Consider the following 22,793-nt stretch of genomic DNA (forward strand, 5'->3'; position numbering starts at 1 on the left):
CCATCTAAAAGCCCCTGCCTTTTTAAGATCAGTAAGAGGTGTTGCAAGCTGTGAGAATCCCTTCACAAACCTCCTATAGTAAGAACATAACCCAAGGAAGCCTCTCAAATCTGACACATTCTTCAAAGGTGGCCAATCTAGAATTGCCCGAATCATTTCCCGATGCAACTAAACTCCATTAGCACCGATCACATGCCCTAAATACAAAATCTTCGTCAATCCAAACTCACAATTCAATTCTTTACCAAACAATGAGTGTTGCTCCATAATTCCCAGGGCCTCCTTCAAATGCTGCAAGTGTTCCTCCCATGTCTTGCCAAAAATCAGAATATCATCAAAGAACACTAGAACAAACTCGTGCAACTGCTTATTAAATATGTGATTCATGCATGATTGGAATGTAGCAAAAGCGTTTGTGAGCCCAAAAGGCATCACCAAAAACTCATAGTGGCCATAATGGCATCTGAATGTCGTCTTCTGCACATCTTCCTCACGAACACTAATCAAATGGTAGCCTGAATGGAGATCAATTTTTGAGAAGTAAACGGCCCCATGTAGCTCATCCAAAAGCTCATCAATACAGTGTATGGGATACCTATTCTTAATGGTTCTCTTGTTCAAGGCCCTGTCATCTATGCACATTCATAGAGTCTATTCCTTCTTCTTGACCAAAACTACAGATGAGGCAAATGGGCTAGAGCTTGGCCTTATGTGTCCCATGTCAAGCAACTCCCGAATAGTCCACTCTATCTCTTCCCTATAGTGCCTTAAATAACAATATGGTGTAGTAATTACTAGCTTTACTCCTTCCTCCAACTCTATCACATGCTCAAACCCGCAATCAGGGGGTATGCCAGGGGGAATAACACAAAAAACACCCTTGTGTTCATCTAACATAGCCTAAATTTCAATGTGATGCTACTGCCCCAAGTTTGAATTGGTCTTGGTGGATATCAAACAACGTGTTGCCCACTCAATGTCCTCATGTCTTAGAATGGATTCCATCCTCTGAGCTAAAACGATCCAGGGACCCTTTTCTGTCATAGCTCTGAGAATGACCTATCATTTGCCTTCCATAAACTCGACCTGTCTCTGATTGTGGCCAATGGTGTATTTACCCAAAATGGCATCCATTCGACCTAACTCAATCGCACAAAAATCTAATATGAGATTGTAACTCCCCAAATTAACTTCAAGCGGTGAAACCATTCTTGAGCACTTAAGAAGACCGCCACCTTGACATCAAAGTGTGGAACTTTATTCTCTTGTAACTTCCTCTTTGCTGCTATGGAAGCATTGATGAAGTTATATGTAGCCCCTATATCCACCAAGCAAACCATTCGTTGTCCCTTTCCTACTCCCTTAAGACAAATAAGACCACCTGTAAGATCTCCAAAAAGGGTAGCAACTATAGGTCATTGATCTGAAACCTGTTTATCTACCTTTCCCGACAGGGGCTGCTCATGATCAACAAGTTCGACACTGTCATCAGATTCGTTACCATCATTTTCTTCATCTGAAACCACTTCAATATGGTGAACCTTACCTTTTCCCCTTCATCTATGATCTGGAGACCAAGGTTCCTTGCATGTAAAACATAAATTTCTCCTCCTTAACTTGTTTCTAGACTCATAATCAGTTTTAGAGGGCTCACTCTTATTTTGATTTCATAATTTCTGATTGGTTTTGGATCCTTTGAAGGGCTTTTTGGAAGGCTGAACCACTGGAGATGAACTATCCAAATCAAGTGTCACCTTGATTGCATCCTATAAAGTATTTAGTTTCATTACTTTGATGAATCCCTTGAATCTCTTGCTCAATCCCTCCACAAATAGCATTACCTTTCTGTTTCAGTCATGTCTGGGACCATGACAGATATCCTTCGAAATTCATCGATGTAGGCATCCAAGAATCCACTGTGCTTGAGCTAAGCTAATTCCGTGTAATAAACCTCAATGTCCTTCTTGTCAAATCTGGTAATCAGCTTATTGCTAAATTCCTTATATGAAGAAACCATACGGTGATCTTGGGTTACCAACCCATGGTGCCACCAATCATAAGCCAATCCCTCTAGATGCATGGTGGCAAACTTAATTGCATCAGCTTCAGACATGGGTTTAAACATGAGAAAAGTATGCAATTTTTGTATCCAAGCTCTAGCTGTACTTTTCCTGCTACCATCAAATACTGGTAATGAGAGCTTGTTCATAGCATGCTTTAAATCTTTACAAGGATTCCTTGGCCTCCTATCTTGTCGAGCTTTCATCATCTCTCTTCACTGATTTATCTATTAAACGAAGCCCAATACCGCCTTGACATTGTCCAGAAACAAGTCCCATTCCGCATGAATAGCCATGGCATCTTCAGGTATGTCTGCTACATTAACAACTTCATCCTGTTGTTCAGCAAAAACCGGCACTGAAGGCCTATTTGTGGTTCAAGTGAATGTCTCTCTGCCATGTGTTGACCTAACTACACCTCCATCTATACTATGGTGACTTTGATGTCGTCTAGGTCCTGTACTAATCTGTTGTATCGCTTGTGTGAGTTGCTGCAGTACAGTAGCTACTTGATTTTGTCCTTCCCTTAAAGCCCTTAGTGTCTCCCTTGCTTCTCTGCCCGCCTCCACTGTTGTATTGGGAGCAATTGGTACTCATTCAGCCATCGAATGTACCCCAATGATCTCTGAAACTGTTTTGCCTTCAAGAATTGGTGGTGGTTTCCAAATTCCACATGGTTTTCTGTTGTACTGGTGCATTCAAGAAAAATCCACAAGGCAGCAGGATTGCTGCTCTGTTATCACTGAAATGAACCCGCAACTGAAAACTAGTTTTATGTTCTCAAACTCTGATATGTAGATTAAAGAAAAAGAGAACCTCACAAGAAGAGAGTAATCAAGATGGCACCATACTGACGCTATTCGCAGAAAGGACAATTATTAATTTAATAGAATCCAACACACAAAATCCTCAAACATAACCATGTAACTACAGAAATTATCAAACAAAATTCAGGACCTGTCCAAATCAGTAGCACAAGAACTGATCAAGGCCACGTTTACTCCAAAAAAAGAAACCCAAGCATTACATAGTTCTGCAAACATAATTATAAATACCATTCATTAGTTGAAGGTGGTCAGTAGCTGCTACATTCAATGTTTGAAGCAAGAAAGGCAGTATAGTATCTTTCCTAGCCCAAGGCCAATCAAACAGAGGGTATCCCAAGCCTTGTCTTCCTAGATAATAAGTTTCCCACGAATCATCCAACTTGGTGCTTGAGATTGCACAAGCCTTCACACACCCCGAACTTCCCACCAAATCATCACTTGCGAGAACAGATATTGGATTGATCAGAATAACTTGATTCACAATAACAATATAGCATGAATATCTGATGTTTTCCGGTTTCTGCATCCAACTCCCATCCACCCAAAACGAATATATCAACATGCTGCTCCAGCGCTCAGATGTGCGTTAAAAACCAATCTCGCATGCCAAGAGGCTCGAGTGTTATCATCCAGTTAGGGAGAATGGTGGAATGAAGTGGCATCCACGAAGAAGGGAGTTAGGATGCCATGTAGGTTTGAGTCCCGCTCCCTGGCTCACACATCAATTAAATGAAAAACAACGAATGAAGATGAAATATTAAAAGATAGGAGTTAATCCAGCTCACCCAAATACATCTCTCACACTTAAGACTTATGCCTACTAGGATGTGAAGTGGGCCAAACCCAGGTTTTGGATTAATCAGGGGGAGGGGTCATGACAGACGTGACTTATAATTATTAATAGTTTATTACTATTTGTACTTCTTCAAACTAATGTCTTATCTTGCCCATTCACTTAGTGGACTCGTTAGGCCTTAACCATTCTCATAGAAGAATTATAACTGGATCAGTTACAAATCTCTATTATAACCACTAATCTTAATGGGATGGTGTTGTCTTTAATATCCAAACTTGTGTTACTGTCACACTACGTCTATCTAAAATCTCTTATTAATTAAGCATTAAGTTAAGAAAATAGCAACTACATAATAGCAACTACTGTGTAGTGGCTATACATTGTAATTCCAATATCATGTTAGAAACTATATAGCCCATATCGCTAGTGTTTGTTTGTTATTAATTCATACTCATGGAGCGCATTTTCTGTTGATATCTAATGTATAGTTGTTCTAAGCATATTGACACCACACCAAAGACACTTCCTAAAACTTCTAAATATTTGTTTTTGTTACATCCCAATTTTTGACCTCATTTGAATTATAGCCATTGAGGTTCACATGAAGTCAGTTGGCAGTTTAATTTGTTATAATCTGATGAAATGGTAAGATAGTTAGTCGTCGTGATTTTAAGTGAAGATGACATGTTAGTTGATCGTTAATCACGAACTCACGGAATTAAAATGAAGGTTAATTGTTATGATTATTAAATTTAATTACGGAGAAATTCCTTGCAGGAAGCATGTTGAAGGGGTGCAAGTATTGTCAGAAAAGAATTAGGCAGGGCATCACCATCACTGGGCAGACAGGTAAAGGACCTAGCGATTTGAAATAGAATACATCTGCTGGATTCGCATGAGTTATTTAATAATTTACTTAAATTAATTGGGTTAAATATAAACATATCTCAAAGGATTTTAATATATCTTTCATCATATTATTTTAATTAATATTTATAAACGTTCATATATGTATAAATGATTTGGCACCATTATAATTTAATTAAAAAAGTCATGTTGCTAGTACATATAAGATTTTAATAACGTTCGAATTATAATAACATTTCAATTATTATAATTCTCGAATTATAACTCTATTCTTTCCGATTTAATATTCTTTACTTTTTTTTAATGATAACACTTGGCATGGAGATCGATTTGAGTTAAATTTGAATGGGTTCTTGTAACCGTAGGAAGCCATATAGTCAAGCCTTCCATTTTAATTGAGTCACACTCAAGATCGAACCATCCTTTTATTCTTTCCTCCTTCGGCTTTCATGTTCTTGGAGCGTTTGATTTCTTTTACCTCCAATCTTTCCAAACCCATAGCAGCTAGTAATTCCAAGTAAACAGAAATCAAAATACGGATTCATATTTGCTTGAATATTTCATATCTCTCTACTCATGAAGAATGTTGTCAAGAATGTTGTCAATTTTGAGATCTTTAAAGAACATAATCATAGAATGTGAAATGATGGTTGTATGTAATCTTCTTGAATAATTGATAGAGCCATCTGTTCTGAGAATTCCAAATACCTGGGACTCACCTGGCTGTGTAGCCAAGAAGATGGGTGATGAGGTGAGAGAAAGGAATCCTCAACAATATGAATCAGGACCAGTTATGATAGAACAACAATTATCTTTTTTTTAATATGAATTAATGCATAAATTGTGATCTCTTGCTGCCAAGTTGCATGTTAAATTACCAGGAAGCCCAGTGGATGGCAAGATGTCCCCTGTCTGTTCTAGGTAGGGAGGGCCCTTCTCATTAGAGATCGTGAGGGGATAAGATTTGGTCCAAGGTTGGGTGGTTAAGCCCCTAACAATATTTCACCTCTTCCCAAGGTGTCAAACGTGCATCAGACAGAGATAAGCTATACAATCAATTGTTAAACAGGTAATATCACTTTTATTTATGAGGTAAGATTAAATTGAGTTATTTTCATTGTTACTGTTATTTTACACCTAGATATAAGAGATAGAATCATGTATTGCTTTTCCTTTACATGAATATCGAATATAAGCATATTTTCTAATCTTGAGATACTGTCACATTTAAGTAATCGGAGGGAAAGGAATCTGAAACCCTAATTGATTGAGAGATGGTTGGAACCCTAAATGATATTGTGGTATCGAAAGCCCTAATTGAACCCGTGGTATTGGAAACCCTATTTGAATCGGTGGTATCGGAAGCCCTAATTGAATCTGGGATATTGGAAGCCCTATTTTAATCAGTGGTATCAGAAGCCCTAATTGAATCCGTGGTATTGGACGCCCTAGTTGAATTCGTGGTAGCGAAAGCCCTAAGTGAGATAGCGGTATTAGAAGCTCTAAATAAACCGAAGGTAAACAATGCCCTAATTGATATAGTGGTATGTGATGCCCTAATTTTATATAATGGTATTTAACGATAATCGTCATTTGATTGGATAGAAGTCATTTTGTGGTATTGTTATAGAGGTATTTGTGGACTAACCCAAGTGGTTGCAGAAGTATCCCTAATTGATTTCAATCTCATTTTTTCGAGGTATGTAGTTTTCAATTTCTATAATAATTTCATTTGATGGTACTTCAAGTTAAGAAATTTTGTCTATCTGATTTTAACGGTAAATCTTATTAACATGAACATGAAATGATATAACTGTCTTCCTATGAAACAAAGTAATAACTGTATTCTTTGAGTATGATAGATATTATTTTAGACCCAGGAAAACCGGATGTTATAGTTTTCCTTACCTTATTTTGATTGCAAGTTGTGAGGTAGTCAATCATTCATCAATAAATCATCACTAGAAGTTCATTGCTGACTTATGAATTAATGGCTTCTTTACTGGATCACACTCTCTCTGAAATACCCGCTTTAAGCTTATGCTCACTGAGTTGAAGTCTGGGTGGATGTTAATTCAATGAGTTGTAATGACATGTATGAATCCAATGTGGATATTGTTTTCTTGTTTTGAAGGTACTCATCTGTCTCTACTATTATATAATGTTGGGCTATTAGTGTTCTACAATAATATTTAACCCTCGTTCTTTGACTATGTAACTTGGAATATTAATCTCCACTGTTAACTGTTAACATGCAAAAGTCTTCACTAAGAAAGATTTTCTGGTGAAAATCTTTAATCATGATACTTGGGCTTATAAAAATACACAACTATATATAATGATGCACCTTAAATGTTTTGAACTATAAGAACTTGACAATTAGTAACTCTGAAACTTTCCAAGCTCAGGATATCAATTAGGCTTAGTTAATTAAATAATAATAAATGTCATTTATTATCTTATTATTATTTGATTAATTTAACATTATATTTATTATTATTTTTTATTTATTTTTTTCATTCCATTAAATATTATGTATGTATGTATGTATGTATAGATATATATCTTTACCATCATGTGTATATAATTTAATTGTCAATGTAATTATTATTTTATGCATCATAATCATAAATACATTTATTTATTTAATCATATCTTTTAACTCTATTATTATTAAACTTCACCTCAGAGAAGGGGACATTACACTTTTTTATTATTTCCCTAAGCTCAAATCAAATTAAGGGGAAACAAAAATTTAAAAGAAAGCAAAATTAAGACAAGCAAAGGGAAGGACAAAAGTCTCTGCAGTTGGTTATAAAAGAAGATCAAGAGGCTCGTGATGATTATGCTTGGTTTATTAATTTCTGTTTGAAGAGCTTTGAGAGATTCTTCTTTTTAATTCAGTTTCCTAAGAATGAAAACCCTTACCATTCTATGGTGGATTCAACGTAGACCCACTTAATCACCAGAGTGGATTCATTTCAGGTTTAGCCAGGGTGCTTCATTGTCAGATTTAGGGATTTCAGTTGGAGACCTAAGAAAATTGTTTAATAGCCAAATGTTTCAAAATCTTGAAGTTTTGATCAGAAATGCATGCCCAGACTAAGAAGATTTAATGAATTCACGGTTCTTATTTGACATATATTATATTGTTGACTTGTAAGAAAGGATTCCTGATAAATATATTTCTTATATTCTGTATGAATATGTTCCTGGGTGTTGTACATAAATCGAGTTTACAAGGCTTCAATTTCACTGTTCACAAGTTATTTTCAGCTTAGGCTTCATTTAGTTTGGAGTTCTGAGCAAAGCTTTCAGCAGATCAAGTGGGGAAACAAAACTTAACAATTTAGGAGGCTACAAGAGTGTAGTACCTCTCAAGGGTTTGGTTTCGCTGTTCCATTCAAAGAATTGGTGATGGAAATTCACTTCAGATTTTCTTTAAGGATATTGGCAGAGGCTTTCTGTTATTATCATAGAAAAGGACAGATCTGGGCATTTTAGACACTATGCGTCACAAATATCACGTCCTACAGCGAACCCCTCTGTCTGCAAGCATAATTACATCTACAGGAGATGTGGGTGAGCAGAGACCTCAAATCTGATTGCATCATTGCTGCAGCCACATTCAGCAACATACAGCAGCAAGATTTTGTTAATGTTAGTGTAGTTTCAGTAGGAATAAAATTACTGAAGATGTATGCGTGTGTCTCTGTGTCTCTGTGTGTGTGAGATATATACATTGCCTATATATAAGATATATACTTAAAGATATATGCTTAACTCATTTAATCTATACATTAAATATATGAGATATAGTGTGTATGTGTGTCTCTCTCTCTCTCTCTCTCTATATATATATATAATAATTACCTCACTATTAATCATTATAATAAGCAAATGTTATTGATAACTAATGAGAATTAAAGAGACATGTCTCTTCGGAGACATGCCTCTTAATATCATATACATATGCATCAAGAAGGTAACTTGGAGCACGCACAAAAATCGAAGTGCTATTACAAGTTACAGAAAAAGACAAATCTATTAAAATCAACAGGTTTCAATAATAAATTTTAGAAAATGGGCAATTCTGGGCTCAGCAGATCATAAAGCAGATTCCCAGAATTTCAAAAAATAACAATTTCATCGGCAAATTCCTTTAATTTGCAATCTAGCATTCGCATTTACAGTGCTAGGAGAGTTGTGGGATTGAAGGGATGGTACTTAGGACAGCAATTTCCAGTCTATGCCATATTATTAATCTTGCTGTGTAAGGATAAGTACCAGATTTTCCAGAACATGCAAATAAAGCCCCAACTTTTTTGAATTATTAGTAGTCTACATTTTGTAGTTTTTATTAGTTATTCCATCCGTCAATTATCCCAAAATTCTTTGCATTATTTATCCTATCCAGTTCAAATTCAAAACTCAAAAAAATTCAGAAAACGCAGAAAATCCAGAAAAAAATAAGAACTTTGGCATTTAGATTAGGGATGATACTCCAATAGCACATTAATACACCGGACTCCTCGAAATTAAAGATAGCACCTAATGGTACAAAAGGTCACACTATTCATGGACTCAATTGTGTCTCATCTAACAGACTTGAGCTTGTACAACTTGTGATCTTGGTTTCAGAACTGCAGAAATCAGAAATTTTATGCGTGTTAAACAAGCAGAAATCCTTGAGGATTCCCTACACAAGTTTCCTTCTTGAACTTCCGAGATTAAGACACCATAAAAGTGTCTACAAGATGGGGGGAAGTCTCAAGCTCATTGCTCCAGAATTTTTTTAATGCATTCTTCTATCGTCTGCCTTCAAATTGCTTTTCCAAATGTTTGAGTGATCAGATATGCAATTCAGAATAATAGCCTTGGGTCTGTACTAACTACGCTGGAAGCTATAGTATAACCTACTGCATGTTTAATCCATGTTTTCTTATGAATATATTTCCTTATATATTTTCATTTTGTAAAGCCTTCTCCTTTGCCGTCCCTTAGTCTTCCCCTTTGCCATCCCCAAAACCAGCTCGAGAAAATTGGGGGCTAGGAAATTAGTACTCCCACCAAGAAACTAAGGGTAAGACTAGCCACATATAATTTCCTTTCCTGCCACATGTATAGAAAAGAAAATCATATATGTGGCTTTTTCAATCTTATGTTGTTAACACAATACAGATATTCCAAATTGTGTTAGTACATGTAATCACAGTTGTATTTGCAGGTGCAAACCATATCATGTGAGCTGGTCTCCCCATGATTATACGTGTGTTTTTGGCATTTCCAGTTCAATATTTTCAACATTTTTTTTCACGAATAGATTGAGAATGCATCATGATGCTCTATAATTTAGTATCATATCCTAATGCAATAACCATATAATTTCATTCTGGCATCTCATCATTCCAGACGACCATCACCATAGATAACAAGTGTGAACCAATTTGGTTAGATTTAATAAACAATGTATTCAATAAAATCATAAATCTACAAACCTGCAAAGTCTTTCCCAATCCCATTTCATCAGCGATAAGAGCACGTCCACCATGCTCCAAAACAAACCTGTTACACAATTTTCTTAGATACACAAAGCAATATAATCAAATTGTAAGATCAAAACTGAACAACGGCATGCCAGTCAATATGTTAACAAGTATACTATCTCCATCAAGAATATTTCCTTCTAACACCAAGTTCAAATTTGCAAAAAAATAGCTACTGGTGAATTGGAAAATACGAAATTCAAGATACCAACATAAAGTTTGAGGTGGAAAAACTTTAAACAACCAAAAAGTAGACTAATGCAGATTATAATGCTGCCTAAATCTCTGTTGAATCAATGTCTCTTTTTCTTTGAGAAAAGATAAAAACAAAATGGAAACTTTATTGATGTAGAATATCATAATTACCTATTTATGGTATTCAAAAATGCTACCCATCTAAATTCTATCATCTACAAAATATTTAGAATTGTATCACCTTACTCCATCTCTTTGAAACGGTAATAGTACATTCTCCAGGAAAGCGGGTATATTGCTGTACATTCCTGCATATCAAAAAAATTACTTTTGAGCTCAGTTAAGTGTATATATAGCTTTTCTTCAGGAATCGGCAGCATGTATGTCATAGCCAACTTTAAGGACCCACATTCAACTTATTATCTGTGTAATTAAAACAGAAAATAATTCAAGCTTGCAGCACAGACTGTCAAAAATTACAGCCATAAATGGCAATAAAAATTTCAATTATTAAAACAAACATCAATTACTTAAACTAAAATGGTTACAGCCAGCTTCTATGCCTATACTTCTGCACAAAAACCACTCCAAAATTATGTTAACTAGTTGGACCCAAATAATTTGATAATCTGTCTTGAAAGCATTTCCATGTACAGGAAACAATTACTTATAATAAAAATTTGTTGTAAAGTTGTAAACACATACATTATAAAAAGTCAGTTCCCACTTTTGACAGTCAATTGCAGATAAAGAAATTTTTCCTTCTTGCAAGCATAAAATTAAAAAGAAAAAAGAAACCCTCGTTGGCTTTTGGATATTAAACATACTTTTTGTTCTCTCTGGTATGTCTTAAATGGTAATGAGAACTGTGATTTGTTTCAACTCCTAATGTACAAACTGTTTTATCTCTGGTTTTTTTTTGGTCATGTGGTCATAAAAACTGCAAATTAAGCAGTATTTATCTAGTCATTCTAGTTTCACTCCGCTGAGTTCTCATTACCGATTACTTAAAACAATGATGTAAGCTATATAACCTTTCAATTTATTGAAATATCCAACAATTTGAGCTATCGTCATTCCTCTGTCCCCATATCCTAACACCTCTAAATTTAATAACATATCATTGGTATAAGCGAGAAGCACAGTCAAAACTCTGGACATGATGTCAATATAGCACACCTCTAAGGTCGGGAAGTTTAGCACCAGCATCAAGAGCACGTCGCACAAAAGGATCCAATGATTCCACCTGATAAAACCAAAAGAACATATTAAACAACACATGGATGAGGTTACATCTGGAAAATTGCCTCATTAGCATCTTAGCAGTAAATATCAATGATATATATTACATATATCCATAGGCAGATACATACATACATACACATACACATACGTACGTACATATAAATAGGCACACACACACATTGTAACAGCAAGTATGCATGCATCCACTCTTATACTTACAACAACTTCCAGGTCATCTATTTGTGCAAGAGCTCTTTCTGCATCTGCAAAGGATGATATAGGGAGAATCCATAGCCTATGGAAATGATTGGCAAATTAAAAAAATTTAAAAGCGATTCAAAATATAATACGACTAATATTTAGTTATACAGAAACCAAAAAAACACTCAATTATTTGGCTGTCTTTAACAAGCATATTAAATGCTGCATCTAAAATTTAAAAAGATATGCAGAAATTTGATAGCATAAATAATAACCTTTCTTTGGCCTTCCATTCAGCTTTTGGAACTGCACGAAAAGCTGCTATCACTTTCTTCATATTGCAAAGAACACCGCAACCATTAGATTGGGAAATGCTAAGAGGAAAAAAGCCAGACAAAATTCAATTAGATGCTGCAAGTCCAAAATAATTACCTCCTGGAATGGGAATCTTGCGGCAATATTCCCACTGGTATGCATAGAAAGGTTAACATAGCACTTTCCAGATCTGCCTTGTATTTGATCAGCATTTTGAAATAACTTTGTTCTTGCTGATGGAATTATGCCTGACTTGGCCTCAGACTCCATAACTTTCCCAAACTCTGAAATACAAAATGAAGAAAGCATCATATATTTTAGGAATCAGCACAATATTGAAGAAACTTAAAACTCGTCTTTTTCAACGTAAATGGGAGATAATATAATTCGGCATCCTAAGAAAAATTGCTACATTGAAACCTAATTAAACAATGCATGCACAGTAGAGGTTGCTACCATTAATGGCCTTAAAAGTGAGGAAGCCATATATAAACAGTTGAAAAAGTACAGAAATTAAAAGCGCAGAGTATGAAGACTACAAAATTTAGATGGAACATTCCATCTTAGCATAACTCATTGTAAATCCTATAAAGATCCAATGTTGCAATGTTATATTAAAACACCTGAGGCCATGATGTGCACATAGAAAATCCGGTCCTCACTCTCCAAGAGGCACAGAAGATTATGCTAATAAAAGACTGGAAGTGCCCCTTGATTCAGTAGTCACGCACATTTAGCATTTGAACAAGGTTGTTTAAAATGAAACAATAAGCTATGTCCTCTATTGGTTTTAGTTTAGCTATTGAACAATTTTGAATTCAATCCAAGCAGCAAGCTATAAGAGTACAGTAGAGATCTATCTAAGAACTCTAAGAATAAGCCCTTCATATTTGCTACACCCAAGCCATTGAGCTGTTTCACAGGAACTTGAACATTTTTATGTCTGAAATTATACACCAGTTGCCTGGAACCATGATTCCAGAAATTTGATTTGCATATTCAAGATTGTGTGATTGAAGCAACAATCATAAGAACCGCAGGTAATCTGGTTATAACCTCTCGCTATTAAAATTCAGGATATGAAAATGATAGTTTAATGGGTAAAATTATGGGCTGACAACTTTAGGAAAAGATATTAAGAGGAAAGCAGAAGCTAGAACAAATGAGCCATCCAGTTAGCCAAAGAACCATACTCCTATATAGAAAACTATCAAGTACAGAGAACAAGGATATATGCTATAGAACCATACTCCCCCCTCCATGGGCGGATATATACTATAGAACCCAATTCATCAAGACAGTCTTGCCCGACATATAGAAGCATGTGACTTGTCTGTTGCTTGCATCCAACTAAACCTTTGCCCAGCCTATATCTGGAATGCGATTAGTGAATCTCCACACAAACAGGAGTCAAATGGTTTGAGCAGCTCAAGGACATCTATGTCCACAAAGTAAACCAGTCTGATGATTCTTCACCAGCCACTGCCAATATGAATGATTCATTTTAGAATAGTTTTCTTCATCTCTAGTCTTTGTAAATATTTTCCCCCAAATATATCTCTCCACCATTATTATATTTGCCCCCTGTGCCTTCATTTCAAAGCCTGATGAATATATAATATTTGAGGGGTCTTATTAGTCTCGACATAATACTTTGGTTCAAATATATCCTCAATAAAATGAAACAGGTCCCACAGAAAATACCTCCCAGAACAATTAATATTAAACCTAAAATATTTTAGCTGTTCCTGCAAGTAAAAACATCTATAAAAAAAAAAATTTATGTTTCTATTTTCTGTGTCACACTTCAATTTCTTATGATTTGTCTTTATGAAAATTCTCAAATTTGGCATAAGCGTGAATTCCATCACAAATCTACTCCTAGGAAGAGACAGGTTTTTATCCTGCTCTCCAATCAACTCCTAAAGCTTTTTGTCTCCAGAAATCTAGCAAATTCAAATGCATTAGACAATTTCATATTAAATTCAATACACCTGAACACATTCTGAGTAATCCTCCTCTTCAACTTTTATAGCATTCAGCAGGAAACTCTTGGCCTTCCATCAAATTGTCTCTTGGTATTCCATTTCTTTGTCTTCTTTTTTTATTTGAAATGAAGCGACTTTTATTTTACAATTCTAGTTGACATAAAAAGTTACTTTAAGACTAAATAACTAATTACACCATCATTTAATTTCGACAACTTAAATTTTTATTAATTTCTAATTTCACAATGGGGATATTACACAATATATTTATGATTTGGTTTTGAGCAAGTCTATAAGCAAAAACATTGTACAATCAATGATTGATCAAATTTACCCATGTAAATGGTGCCATAATTGAACTAGATAATCTTCTTTTTGTCTTCAGAAATCTAGCAAATTCAAATACATTAGACAATTTCATATCAAATTCAATAAACCGGAACACATTCTGAGTAATCCTCCCCTTCAACTTTTATAGCATTCAGCAGGAAACTCTTGACCTTCCATCAAATTGTCTCTTGGCATTCCATTTGTTTGTCTTCTTTTTTTATTTGAAATGAAGCGACTTTTATTTTATAATTCTAGTTGACATAAAAAGTTACTTTAAGACTAAATAATTAATTACGCCATCATTAAATTTTGACAACTTAAATTTTTATTAATTTCTAATTTCACAATGGGGATATTACACAATATATTTATGATTTGGTTTTGAGCAAGTCTATAAGCAAAAACATTGTACAATCAATGATTTATCAAATTTACCCATGTAAATGGTGCCATAATTGAACTAGATAATTAGAGATATTGTATTTAATTGGACTGGGTATCTCTTTGTGAAGATCAAGACTTTTCTTGCCAGACCATAAAAGAGAACTTACATGTCACCATATGTTAGCTTTCTTTTCCTATGTCATTACAATGTGTCTAAGATTGAGAGTCACAATGTACGGTACCTAATTTAGCAATTTGAAATCAAAACTGAATGAACAGCTATAAGTTTAGAACAAGTTCAATCATGAGTTAAAAAACACCAAAATTGCCAGTGAAGTTGAAAAAAAATGAATATTCAAAACAATACGATAAATTTTGCAGGTGTGATGTACTGTTTTCCATTTCAAATTTGTGATATGTTTGTTATAAGAATATATGCTAAATGTTTAGATGCATAACAGAAGATGGAATTTAAACATTGAACAAGATCATATAGCAAATGATAAACTTCTGGCTTGAACAGTTATAAAGTTTATTGGTGGTCACTATTGTATCAAAATTCCAAACTGTTTACGTACTGAATTAAGCTTCATAGACATCAAGCTGATACACGAAGAAAAAACCAAGATAAAAAATAGAAATCCTAATCAGGGCCCTTAGCTATGATGCTCTCTACTGAGTACCCAATACTACGGTACGTGTACCCAGTACATGGGTATGTGGGTATGCATACTCCTGGAACATAGGTTAATATCTTCTTTCCAAAACTCATTGAAATTATGAGTTAAACAAACCCCAGCACGATTTTAGCAAAATTATGCAAGATTTGCAAACCCTAAACCCGTAGACGGTGGTGAGGAATACAGTGTGGTGGTCATTAAAAAAAATATACAAAGGGTTTGAGAGACCATTGTCAATAGAATGGGCATTTTGCAAAAGGGTACGATTTGGGAAACCTATTGGAAACATTGCTAGCTGGTGGGAGCAGGCATTCTGGGGCCACATAAGCATTTCCATCATTCCTAAAATATATTTAATTATTGATTGCAAAAATAAAACTCTTACATCCGAATCTATATCTAGTAATCAAGTTTTTTTATAAAAGATGCAACTTTAAATTCTTAGAATTGCAGCTTAGATTTGATCCAATTCAACAAATATTCAGAAAAAATGTCAAAATGGGGTTAGATTAATTAATCTACTAGTAGAGTTAATGCATAGCCACATACTAATGAGGTTGAGCAATGAATTAGGAAATTTTATTGGGAAAGAAGACAACTTCTCATCACCCTCTGATATTAAATTGTTAAACAATATAGATAGCAACCATAAACAACTAAAAAAATTGAAATTAATTACAGAAAGTGAAACAAATTATATTAAATCCCAGATTTTTCAGGGATCAATATCTGATAATATTGTGTTTCTATCAGTCAGTCTTCCTCAGATTAGGGATAATAGAATTGAGCCTCTCAAATTGGTTGAGGGTATCTGTAATAGGATTAATGAGGAGACAGGAGGATTCATTGTTCACAATCAAGTAAACAAAACTGATATAAATTTGTAAAGTAACAACAGCGGCATGAGCTGTTTACACTTCAAAATCAGCAGACGAAGATAGCCATTCATAAGCAGAAAATGCCAATTGTAGCCCAGCAAGCATTGATAAAAGCAGTGAAACTGTGAAGCAATATATAGCCAATAGCTCCAGCCTTAATACTTTGGAGGAACTCGAAACAGGAATAATGATTCTGTTAGTACCCCCTTGGAATCAGATGGAAATGGAGAGGATCCTAAAATCATGGAAATAGGAAAGGGGGAGATGGTGGAGAATAGAGACAATGGAAAATGTTGAGCCTGAAGCAGTTCTTAATGAACAGAATTCCAATGATAAAATGTAAATTGTTAAAGAGCAATCAAACAAAGCAATACTAAGGATGTTAAAGACTCTATACCAGACAGAGATGAAGCTACGAATAATAGCATTGATTTAGCACTTGATTCCTTATCCAACTAGGTATTGAGTGATCTCTTGGAAGGATTTGCAGAAGAGTTGTTGAGAGAAGAGGAAGAGGCCTTAGAAAAAACAATGCTATCTACCGATATTTTAGAACTTGACGAAGAAATTTTAAATCAAGTACGGGAGAAAGAGATGATGGTCAAGTAAGAAAGCGAGCAGGTAGAAACAACAGCAGCCTCCTTAGGAATTGCACAAACTGAGTTAAGTAATGAAACCCCAGATTGCACCAAGTGTAATAAAAAGAGGGCAAGGAAATCCCAATCAGAAGCAAGGCATAGATCTACAGAAGATCAAACCAAAATCACAGCTTTCTTAAATGTTGGGAAGGGGCAGATGCTTCACAGGGAGCCATGAAAATCACAACATGGTAAAGCAACGGATATTTAAACACTGCATTCACTACCACAAAAGTTGATATCACAGTCAAACAAGAAACTGTAGTCTACCAATCCAGCACTTTAGACGTTGTAATCCCTTTGACTTTCAACTGCACACAAAGACCCTCTTCGAACCATCTAAGTCAAATATTTTGCACGTAATACTTGTGGGCATATGGTCATAACAATCCATACAGAGTCTGAGATTGGGTTGTACGGTGTCAAAGGATATCCAAGGGGTGATCGTACAATGTAGAAGGGTTGTACTGTACAGATGGCACTGTGTCCCAATAGTGATCGGGCATACAGCGGCCAAGCAAGTCTTTCCTTTAGTCCACACGGGTATCAAGTCTAGGACTGTCGCACAGGGATGTCTTTCTTTTATACCATATAGTGGTGACAATAGAGTATGTCATACAGAGGTTGCAGATGATATAACATATGGTGGTGGAAGTAGGGTTCATCACACAGTTTGTTGGCTTTCTACTTTGACATTTGGATTGTAGGTCGTATGGCCTCAAGCGTATTTCCCTTCATGCAATGTTGGTTTGAATGCAAACAAAGATGGCGAACAGCATACGCAATGAAGATTCAGTGCTATGGAAATAAACTAAGTTGCTGGTTCGGATTCTGGTTTGGATGTGGGTTCAAAAATCAGGTCTGAAATTCAATCACTTTTTTTTGGGCTAGGTTTGGGTTTGTTTGGGTTCGCCCATACAAGAATTATATGTGTGTGTGTGTGTGTGTGTGTGTGTGTAAAAATATGCTGCAGCAAATAAGTTCATACACCACTATATGAAGTATGGGCATGTTTTAGAGTTGGGTCGGTCCGATAATAAATCAGATTATATTTAAACCAAAAAAATACCTTTTCAAAACAATAAATATTAAAAACGTTAAAAAGTCAAACTTTTTTGGTTGCACACCCAAAGTCACTCCAAATTCGTTGTCATTCCTCCCACCCTCTTCTGTCAACTGCAAAATTCACTATACATTTGTCCAATGTCCGAAAAAGAGAATTTGCAGGGAATTCATCAGACAAACGACAAACTTGACAAGAACGGGGACCGACTTCAAATTAGCTACGAATAAAATGTCGAAGTTTGCATGCTGAGGGGCGAATATGATAACTTAGGAAATACAAGATAGAAATATTATGCCACTAATAATTGAATATAGAACTTCAGATTCAGACAATGATGGTACTTTAAATTTGCCATATTTAAAAAAGCAAAACAGGGTAGACTAGAGTGAGAGATGTATCCCAGTGAAACTGTGTAGCCAAATAGGTTAGATCTTTCACTTCTAAAATAGCCAACAAAGCATAACTCCAACTAGAATTCGCAGTGCAATAAAATAATTCATGTCACATGAGAAAAACATCCTACTTGACAGTCATAAATACCCCATCAGAGGAATACTCCGGAGGTGCACAACAAGTTCCAACATGACAACAAATACCTACACCAAAAATAAAACATGGGCCTGAAATACACATAAATCAATAGGCCCCCTAAAATACAGATACTATCATTTATTTTATTTAATAACAAAGACATCACAGTCTTTCTATCCCTAAAATTTCTTGTCCCCAAGCAATTACAAACTGGGCTGTTCTAAATATTCATTTGCCTTCCCAAAGATACCTCCAACGCACAAGAACCTCCTTGACTGTGCATTCCCTCAGCTTCTTCTCCCGGGTGTTGATGATCTCAATTAGCTCTATAACTAACTTTCCTTCTTCATCGATGGGTGGCAGATCCTTTGGCATGACTTCCTTCGGGCAGCTCCAATTCATAGGCAAATTTTCCTACCCTTTGCAACACAGAGTAGGACCTATGAAAACATGGCCTCAGCTTTTCTTTGCCACATGCCTTCAGAGAAGATTGTTACTACGGCTAAAGTCAGAGATACACCAAATCACCAAATGAACCGTTTAGTATCATGATATACTAAGTATTGAACAATGTCGAAGCAACATTTAAGTGTACTAATGGCAGATTAGAATATAATAAACAGCGTCTACCATATTTGAGCCCATTCATTCTTTGTCCAGCTATGTTGATGGTGTGAAGACATAAGAGCATAGGATCAAAAAGACATTATGTTCAATGTTTTTAGTCAAGTTGGCAAAAGATATCTATGGGACTCTAGCATTGAAACGATGTCACACCTTATGTGGTTTGCAATAACAATATCAGCCACCTGCATTTGCAAAAGATATCTATGGGACTTTAGTATTGGAACGATGTCACATCTTATGTGGTTTGCAATGACAATATCAGCCACCCGCATATGCCAACAGCATTGAAGAATCTGGTTGATACACATAAGCTTAATGTTTACATGATTGGCTATTTAGTTGTTCAGTGGTTTTTTTTTGGTTACAACTATGTGTCAATTACAAACATCTTGTAACCACTCACCAAATAAGATATGAGACTCTATTTAAATAATCTGCAGGCCCAAAGAAAAAGAGGAGAGTGGGACTTGACACAAAGAAATGAAAATAATATAAAAAAGAAGGATGCTAATGTGGGATTAAAAGCGAGAACAATTAAGAGACTGTAATCACATACTTAAGCAACATGACAACTTGAACACTGGTCTAATATCTCATCAAATAATGATTTATTATATTCATTACCTCACCATTAGGCAAGACCTTTAAGTGTTTGAAGAAAAACATCGACGACATTTGTCTGTCGACGAGTGTTACACAACAGCATAGAATGGTGGTTAAAGAATCAGCCATGGTTATTGAACTTGCCAAATAAAGCTTCATACTTGCCAGAGAGCCTATACTTGCTGTGAGAAGCATCTGGTAGTGAGCACAAGTTCAAATTCCATAGCTACAAGCATTGGACCCAACACAAAACATTACAATGGAATAAGTGAGAATTTTACATTGTGTGGGGAATAATAATCAATGCTGCGTTCTCATTGTCTCACAAATCCTTATATGGAGGCGATTACTGATTTGATGCATATGGACCTTCATTGGAGTAACTTGTGCAGATAAGTATTCTTATCCTTGAGTATTACATTTATCTACTTATTGTAGTCTCTCTCTTATTTGCAATTCTATACATACTATTCGCCTTGATCTTTTTCATTGTGTCTGGAGATATTCTTTCAAGAAAAGAAGGTTGGTACTTTACACATGCTACCAAATATTGTGAAGAACTCAATCTAAAAGAAGTTTTGACCTAGAATTCATTAGTCATTTCATGATCATGTTGTATAAAGTGGGGCTCTTGAAGCGAATATCTTTGATGATTGAGATGTGAAGTATCCTCCCATATCAAGAGGAAGTCTAACAGTTCATTAGAGGCACCCTTGGACAAAGAGAGCGAGCAGATAGAAGATATTCTTCAGTCAAGTTTTTGGTGATTTTGATCGAATTGATTCAAATTGAGTATACCATGTCAAGATGGATTCTCCAATGATCATGTATATAGGCTGGAATGCCTTATGCTATCAAAATACTTGTTGAACTAGGGAAGTATGACACAACTTGTTGCTAGGAGATTAGAAAGATGATATCAGATTCAGAGGGAATCTGACACTTCATCGGAGACAACCTTGTACGAGGAGGTCAGAAGGTTGATATCAGTTTCAAAGGGAGTCTAGCATTACCTCAGAAGCGACCTTGGACCAAAAAAGTCTACAGGTTCAGAGCGAGAAGTTCGAGCTGAAATTCCTTGTAATTCATTCTTCTTTGTGAGAGAGAAGTTTGAGGTGAAAACTCTTGTTCCACCCTCTAGGAGCAGTTATGGTGGATCCACCCTCTAACATGGTTCATGGTGGATATCATGTAAGTTATTACATGACTCTGTTGGAAAACATCATGATAGGTGACAATCTTTTATTGATATTTGTGTTTGTGAGGTAACTATAGTAAGATGGCAATCTTAACAATGGCTATACCTGTTATCATGATTGACTACATAAATTTGTTGTCCCAAAATGTGTCGAAGATCATGATAATGAATATATCATGATATACTACATTAACTTGTCCCGAAATGTGTCGGAGATCATGATACTGCATTTGTTGTTCTTGTTTTCTTGATCTATTATCATGATAGACTTCATTAACTATTTAACCTAAAATGTGTTGGAAATAATGATAACTAATGTATCACAATAGACTACATTACGTTGATGTCCTAGAGTGTGCCAAATGTTGGGTGGATATTGTACAACCGACAGTTTGGGTAAAATTCAACCACAAAATAGGTAGACCAGCCATAGCGTGTGAGACAGAGTCTCTTATACCTTAAAGGGAAGGTTCTCCCTTCTCACCATTCCTTGGAACAACTCAAGCTAAGCAAGAAGTTGAGAGATTTCAAAGGATATTACCAATATCCTTTCCTCTTACCTTTCAAAAAAGAATCCACTTACCCAAGGAGCGAGTAATGGGCAAGACGAAACCTCGAACTACACTTCTATCTAAAGTTCTAAACAATGATACCAATAAACCAACACTATCTAAAAGGTTAGTTGAAAACGTACCAGTTTGGCTCTAAGTTCGGTCTTAAGATATGCTATAAGAATAACCAATTTTCTATTAGAGCACAATGAATTCCAGAAGTAAAGAATTCTAACTATTTTTGTGAATAAAGGAGATACAAGCTATAGTCAAATCTCCTCGTATATGTATCACCACAACCGCTCCCAATCAAAGCTTTGTCTCTAAATGTTTGCTAACTCTTATACTCAATCATCAAGAATGCAAAAACACATGAATAAAAGATAACAAATGCAAATCATAGTCAAATCTTCCAACTTGCACTAGTCACAATTGCACTCAATCAAAGTTGAGCTCCAATTGTTTCTTTGTATTCACGTTTCTTTCAGAATAGTGTTGCACAATCAAAGTTATGCTTACACAATTTTGCAATTTCTCTAGACCTCTCTTGCATAAAATAAAAGATGATTTTTACAATGAAAGCGCATTTCTTTATATAAAAGGAGTTGAGAAAAAGGAGAAAAAAGTGGGAGCAACTCAACCAACTTTGACTCTAACTAAGCAAATTTGCCTCAGTTGCGCCAATTCCTTGAAATTAAGTTTTCGATCCTTTCCATTGAAACAATCTATAAGCCTTTTTGTAAAATCAGCATAAGAGGTTTCTTGGCCATGATGGAGAGTAATCAATTTGTGATGCCACCATTCATGAGTCACTCTTTCCAAGTGGCTACCTACAAATTTGATATCTTCTTCTCCAGGCATCAAATTGAGCTAGAAATATTTCCACCTTTAGCAACCATCCCTGTACAAAGATTGATCTAGATCCATCAAACGACAACAAATTCACCTTGCCTATCTTCCTTTTGAGGTCATCATTAAAGTAGCCATGGTTGCCACCATCAAAGTACCTCATTATCATAACAACATAATTTTTGTAAGATATCCCCTTCCATTCGCATTCGTCCAATCTTCCCATAGTTGTTCTTGCATCTCCTAGAAAGTGGCGTCTTGTTCTATGTGCGGTGTTTCAAACCTTGCAGGGAAAGTTGGCAGCGTCGGTGTTCAAGATTCATCCTTCCTATAAGTGATTTGTCACTATCCTTGTTTGTTCTCTATTAATCGTCCCTTTGGCCAATTTGCATAATGTTTCCTCCACGAGTCATTGCTT

The 22,793-nt window shown here is 35.5% G+C and overlaps 1 protein-coding gene across 3 annotated transcripts in view; it reads right to left on the bottom strand.

Moving 5' to 3' along the window:
• Nucleotides 1-22,793, bottom strand: part of CHR18 (chromatin remodeling factor18) — a 311,394-nt gene that overhangs the window by 193,405 nt on the left and 95,196 nt on the right. For all 3 annotated transcript variants that reach the window (XM_089787935.1, XM_089787937.1, XM_089787936.1), the window contains exons 9-14: nucleotides 12,170-12,336; nucleotides 12,013-12,068; nucleotides 11,756-11,831; nucleotides 11,471-11,537; nucleotides 10,533-10,599; nucleotides 10,049-10,115 (exon numbers count right to left, since the gene is read on the bottom strand). In XM_089787935.1, coding sequence (XP_089644061.1) covers nucleotides 10,049-10,115; nucleotides 10,533-10,599; nucleotides 11,471-11,537; nucleotides 11,756-11,831; nucleotides 12,013-12,068; nucleotides 12,170-12,336 — 500 coding nt within the window. The remainder of the gene's footprint in view (nucleotides 1-10,048; nucleotides 10,116-10,532; nucleotides 10,600-11,470; nucleotides 11,538-11,755; nucleotides 11,832-12,012; nucleotides 12,069-12,169; nucleotides 12,337-22,793) is intronic.

The sequence above is a fragment of the Cupressus sempervirens genome, chromosome 6 (assembly GCF_028749045.1).
Source record: "Cupressus sempervirens isolate cs-2001-9-10 chromosome 6, ASM2874904v1, whole genome shotgun sequence".
Classification (NCBI taxonomy): domain Eukaryota; kingdom Viridiplantae; phylum Streptophyta; class Pinopsida; order Cupressales; family Cupressaceae; genus Cupressus; species Cupressus sempervirens.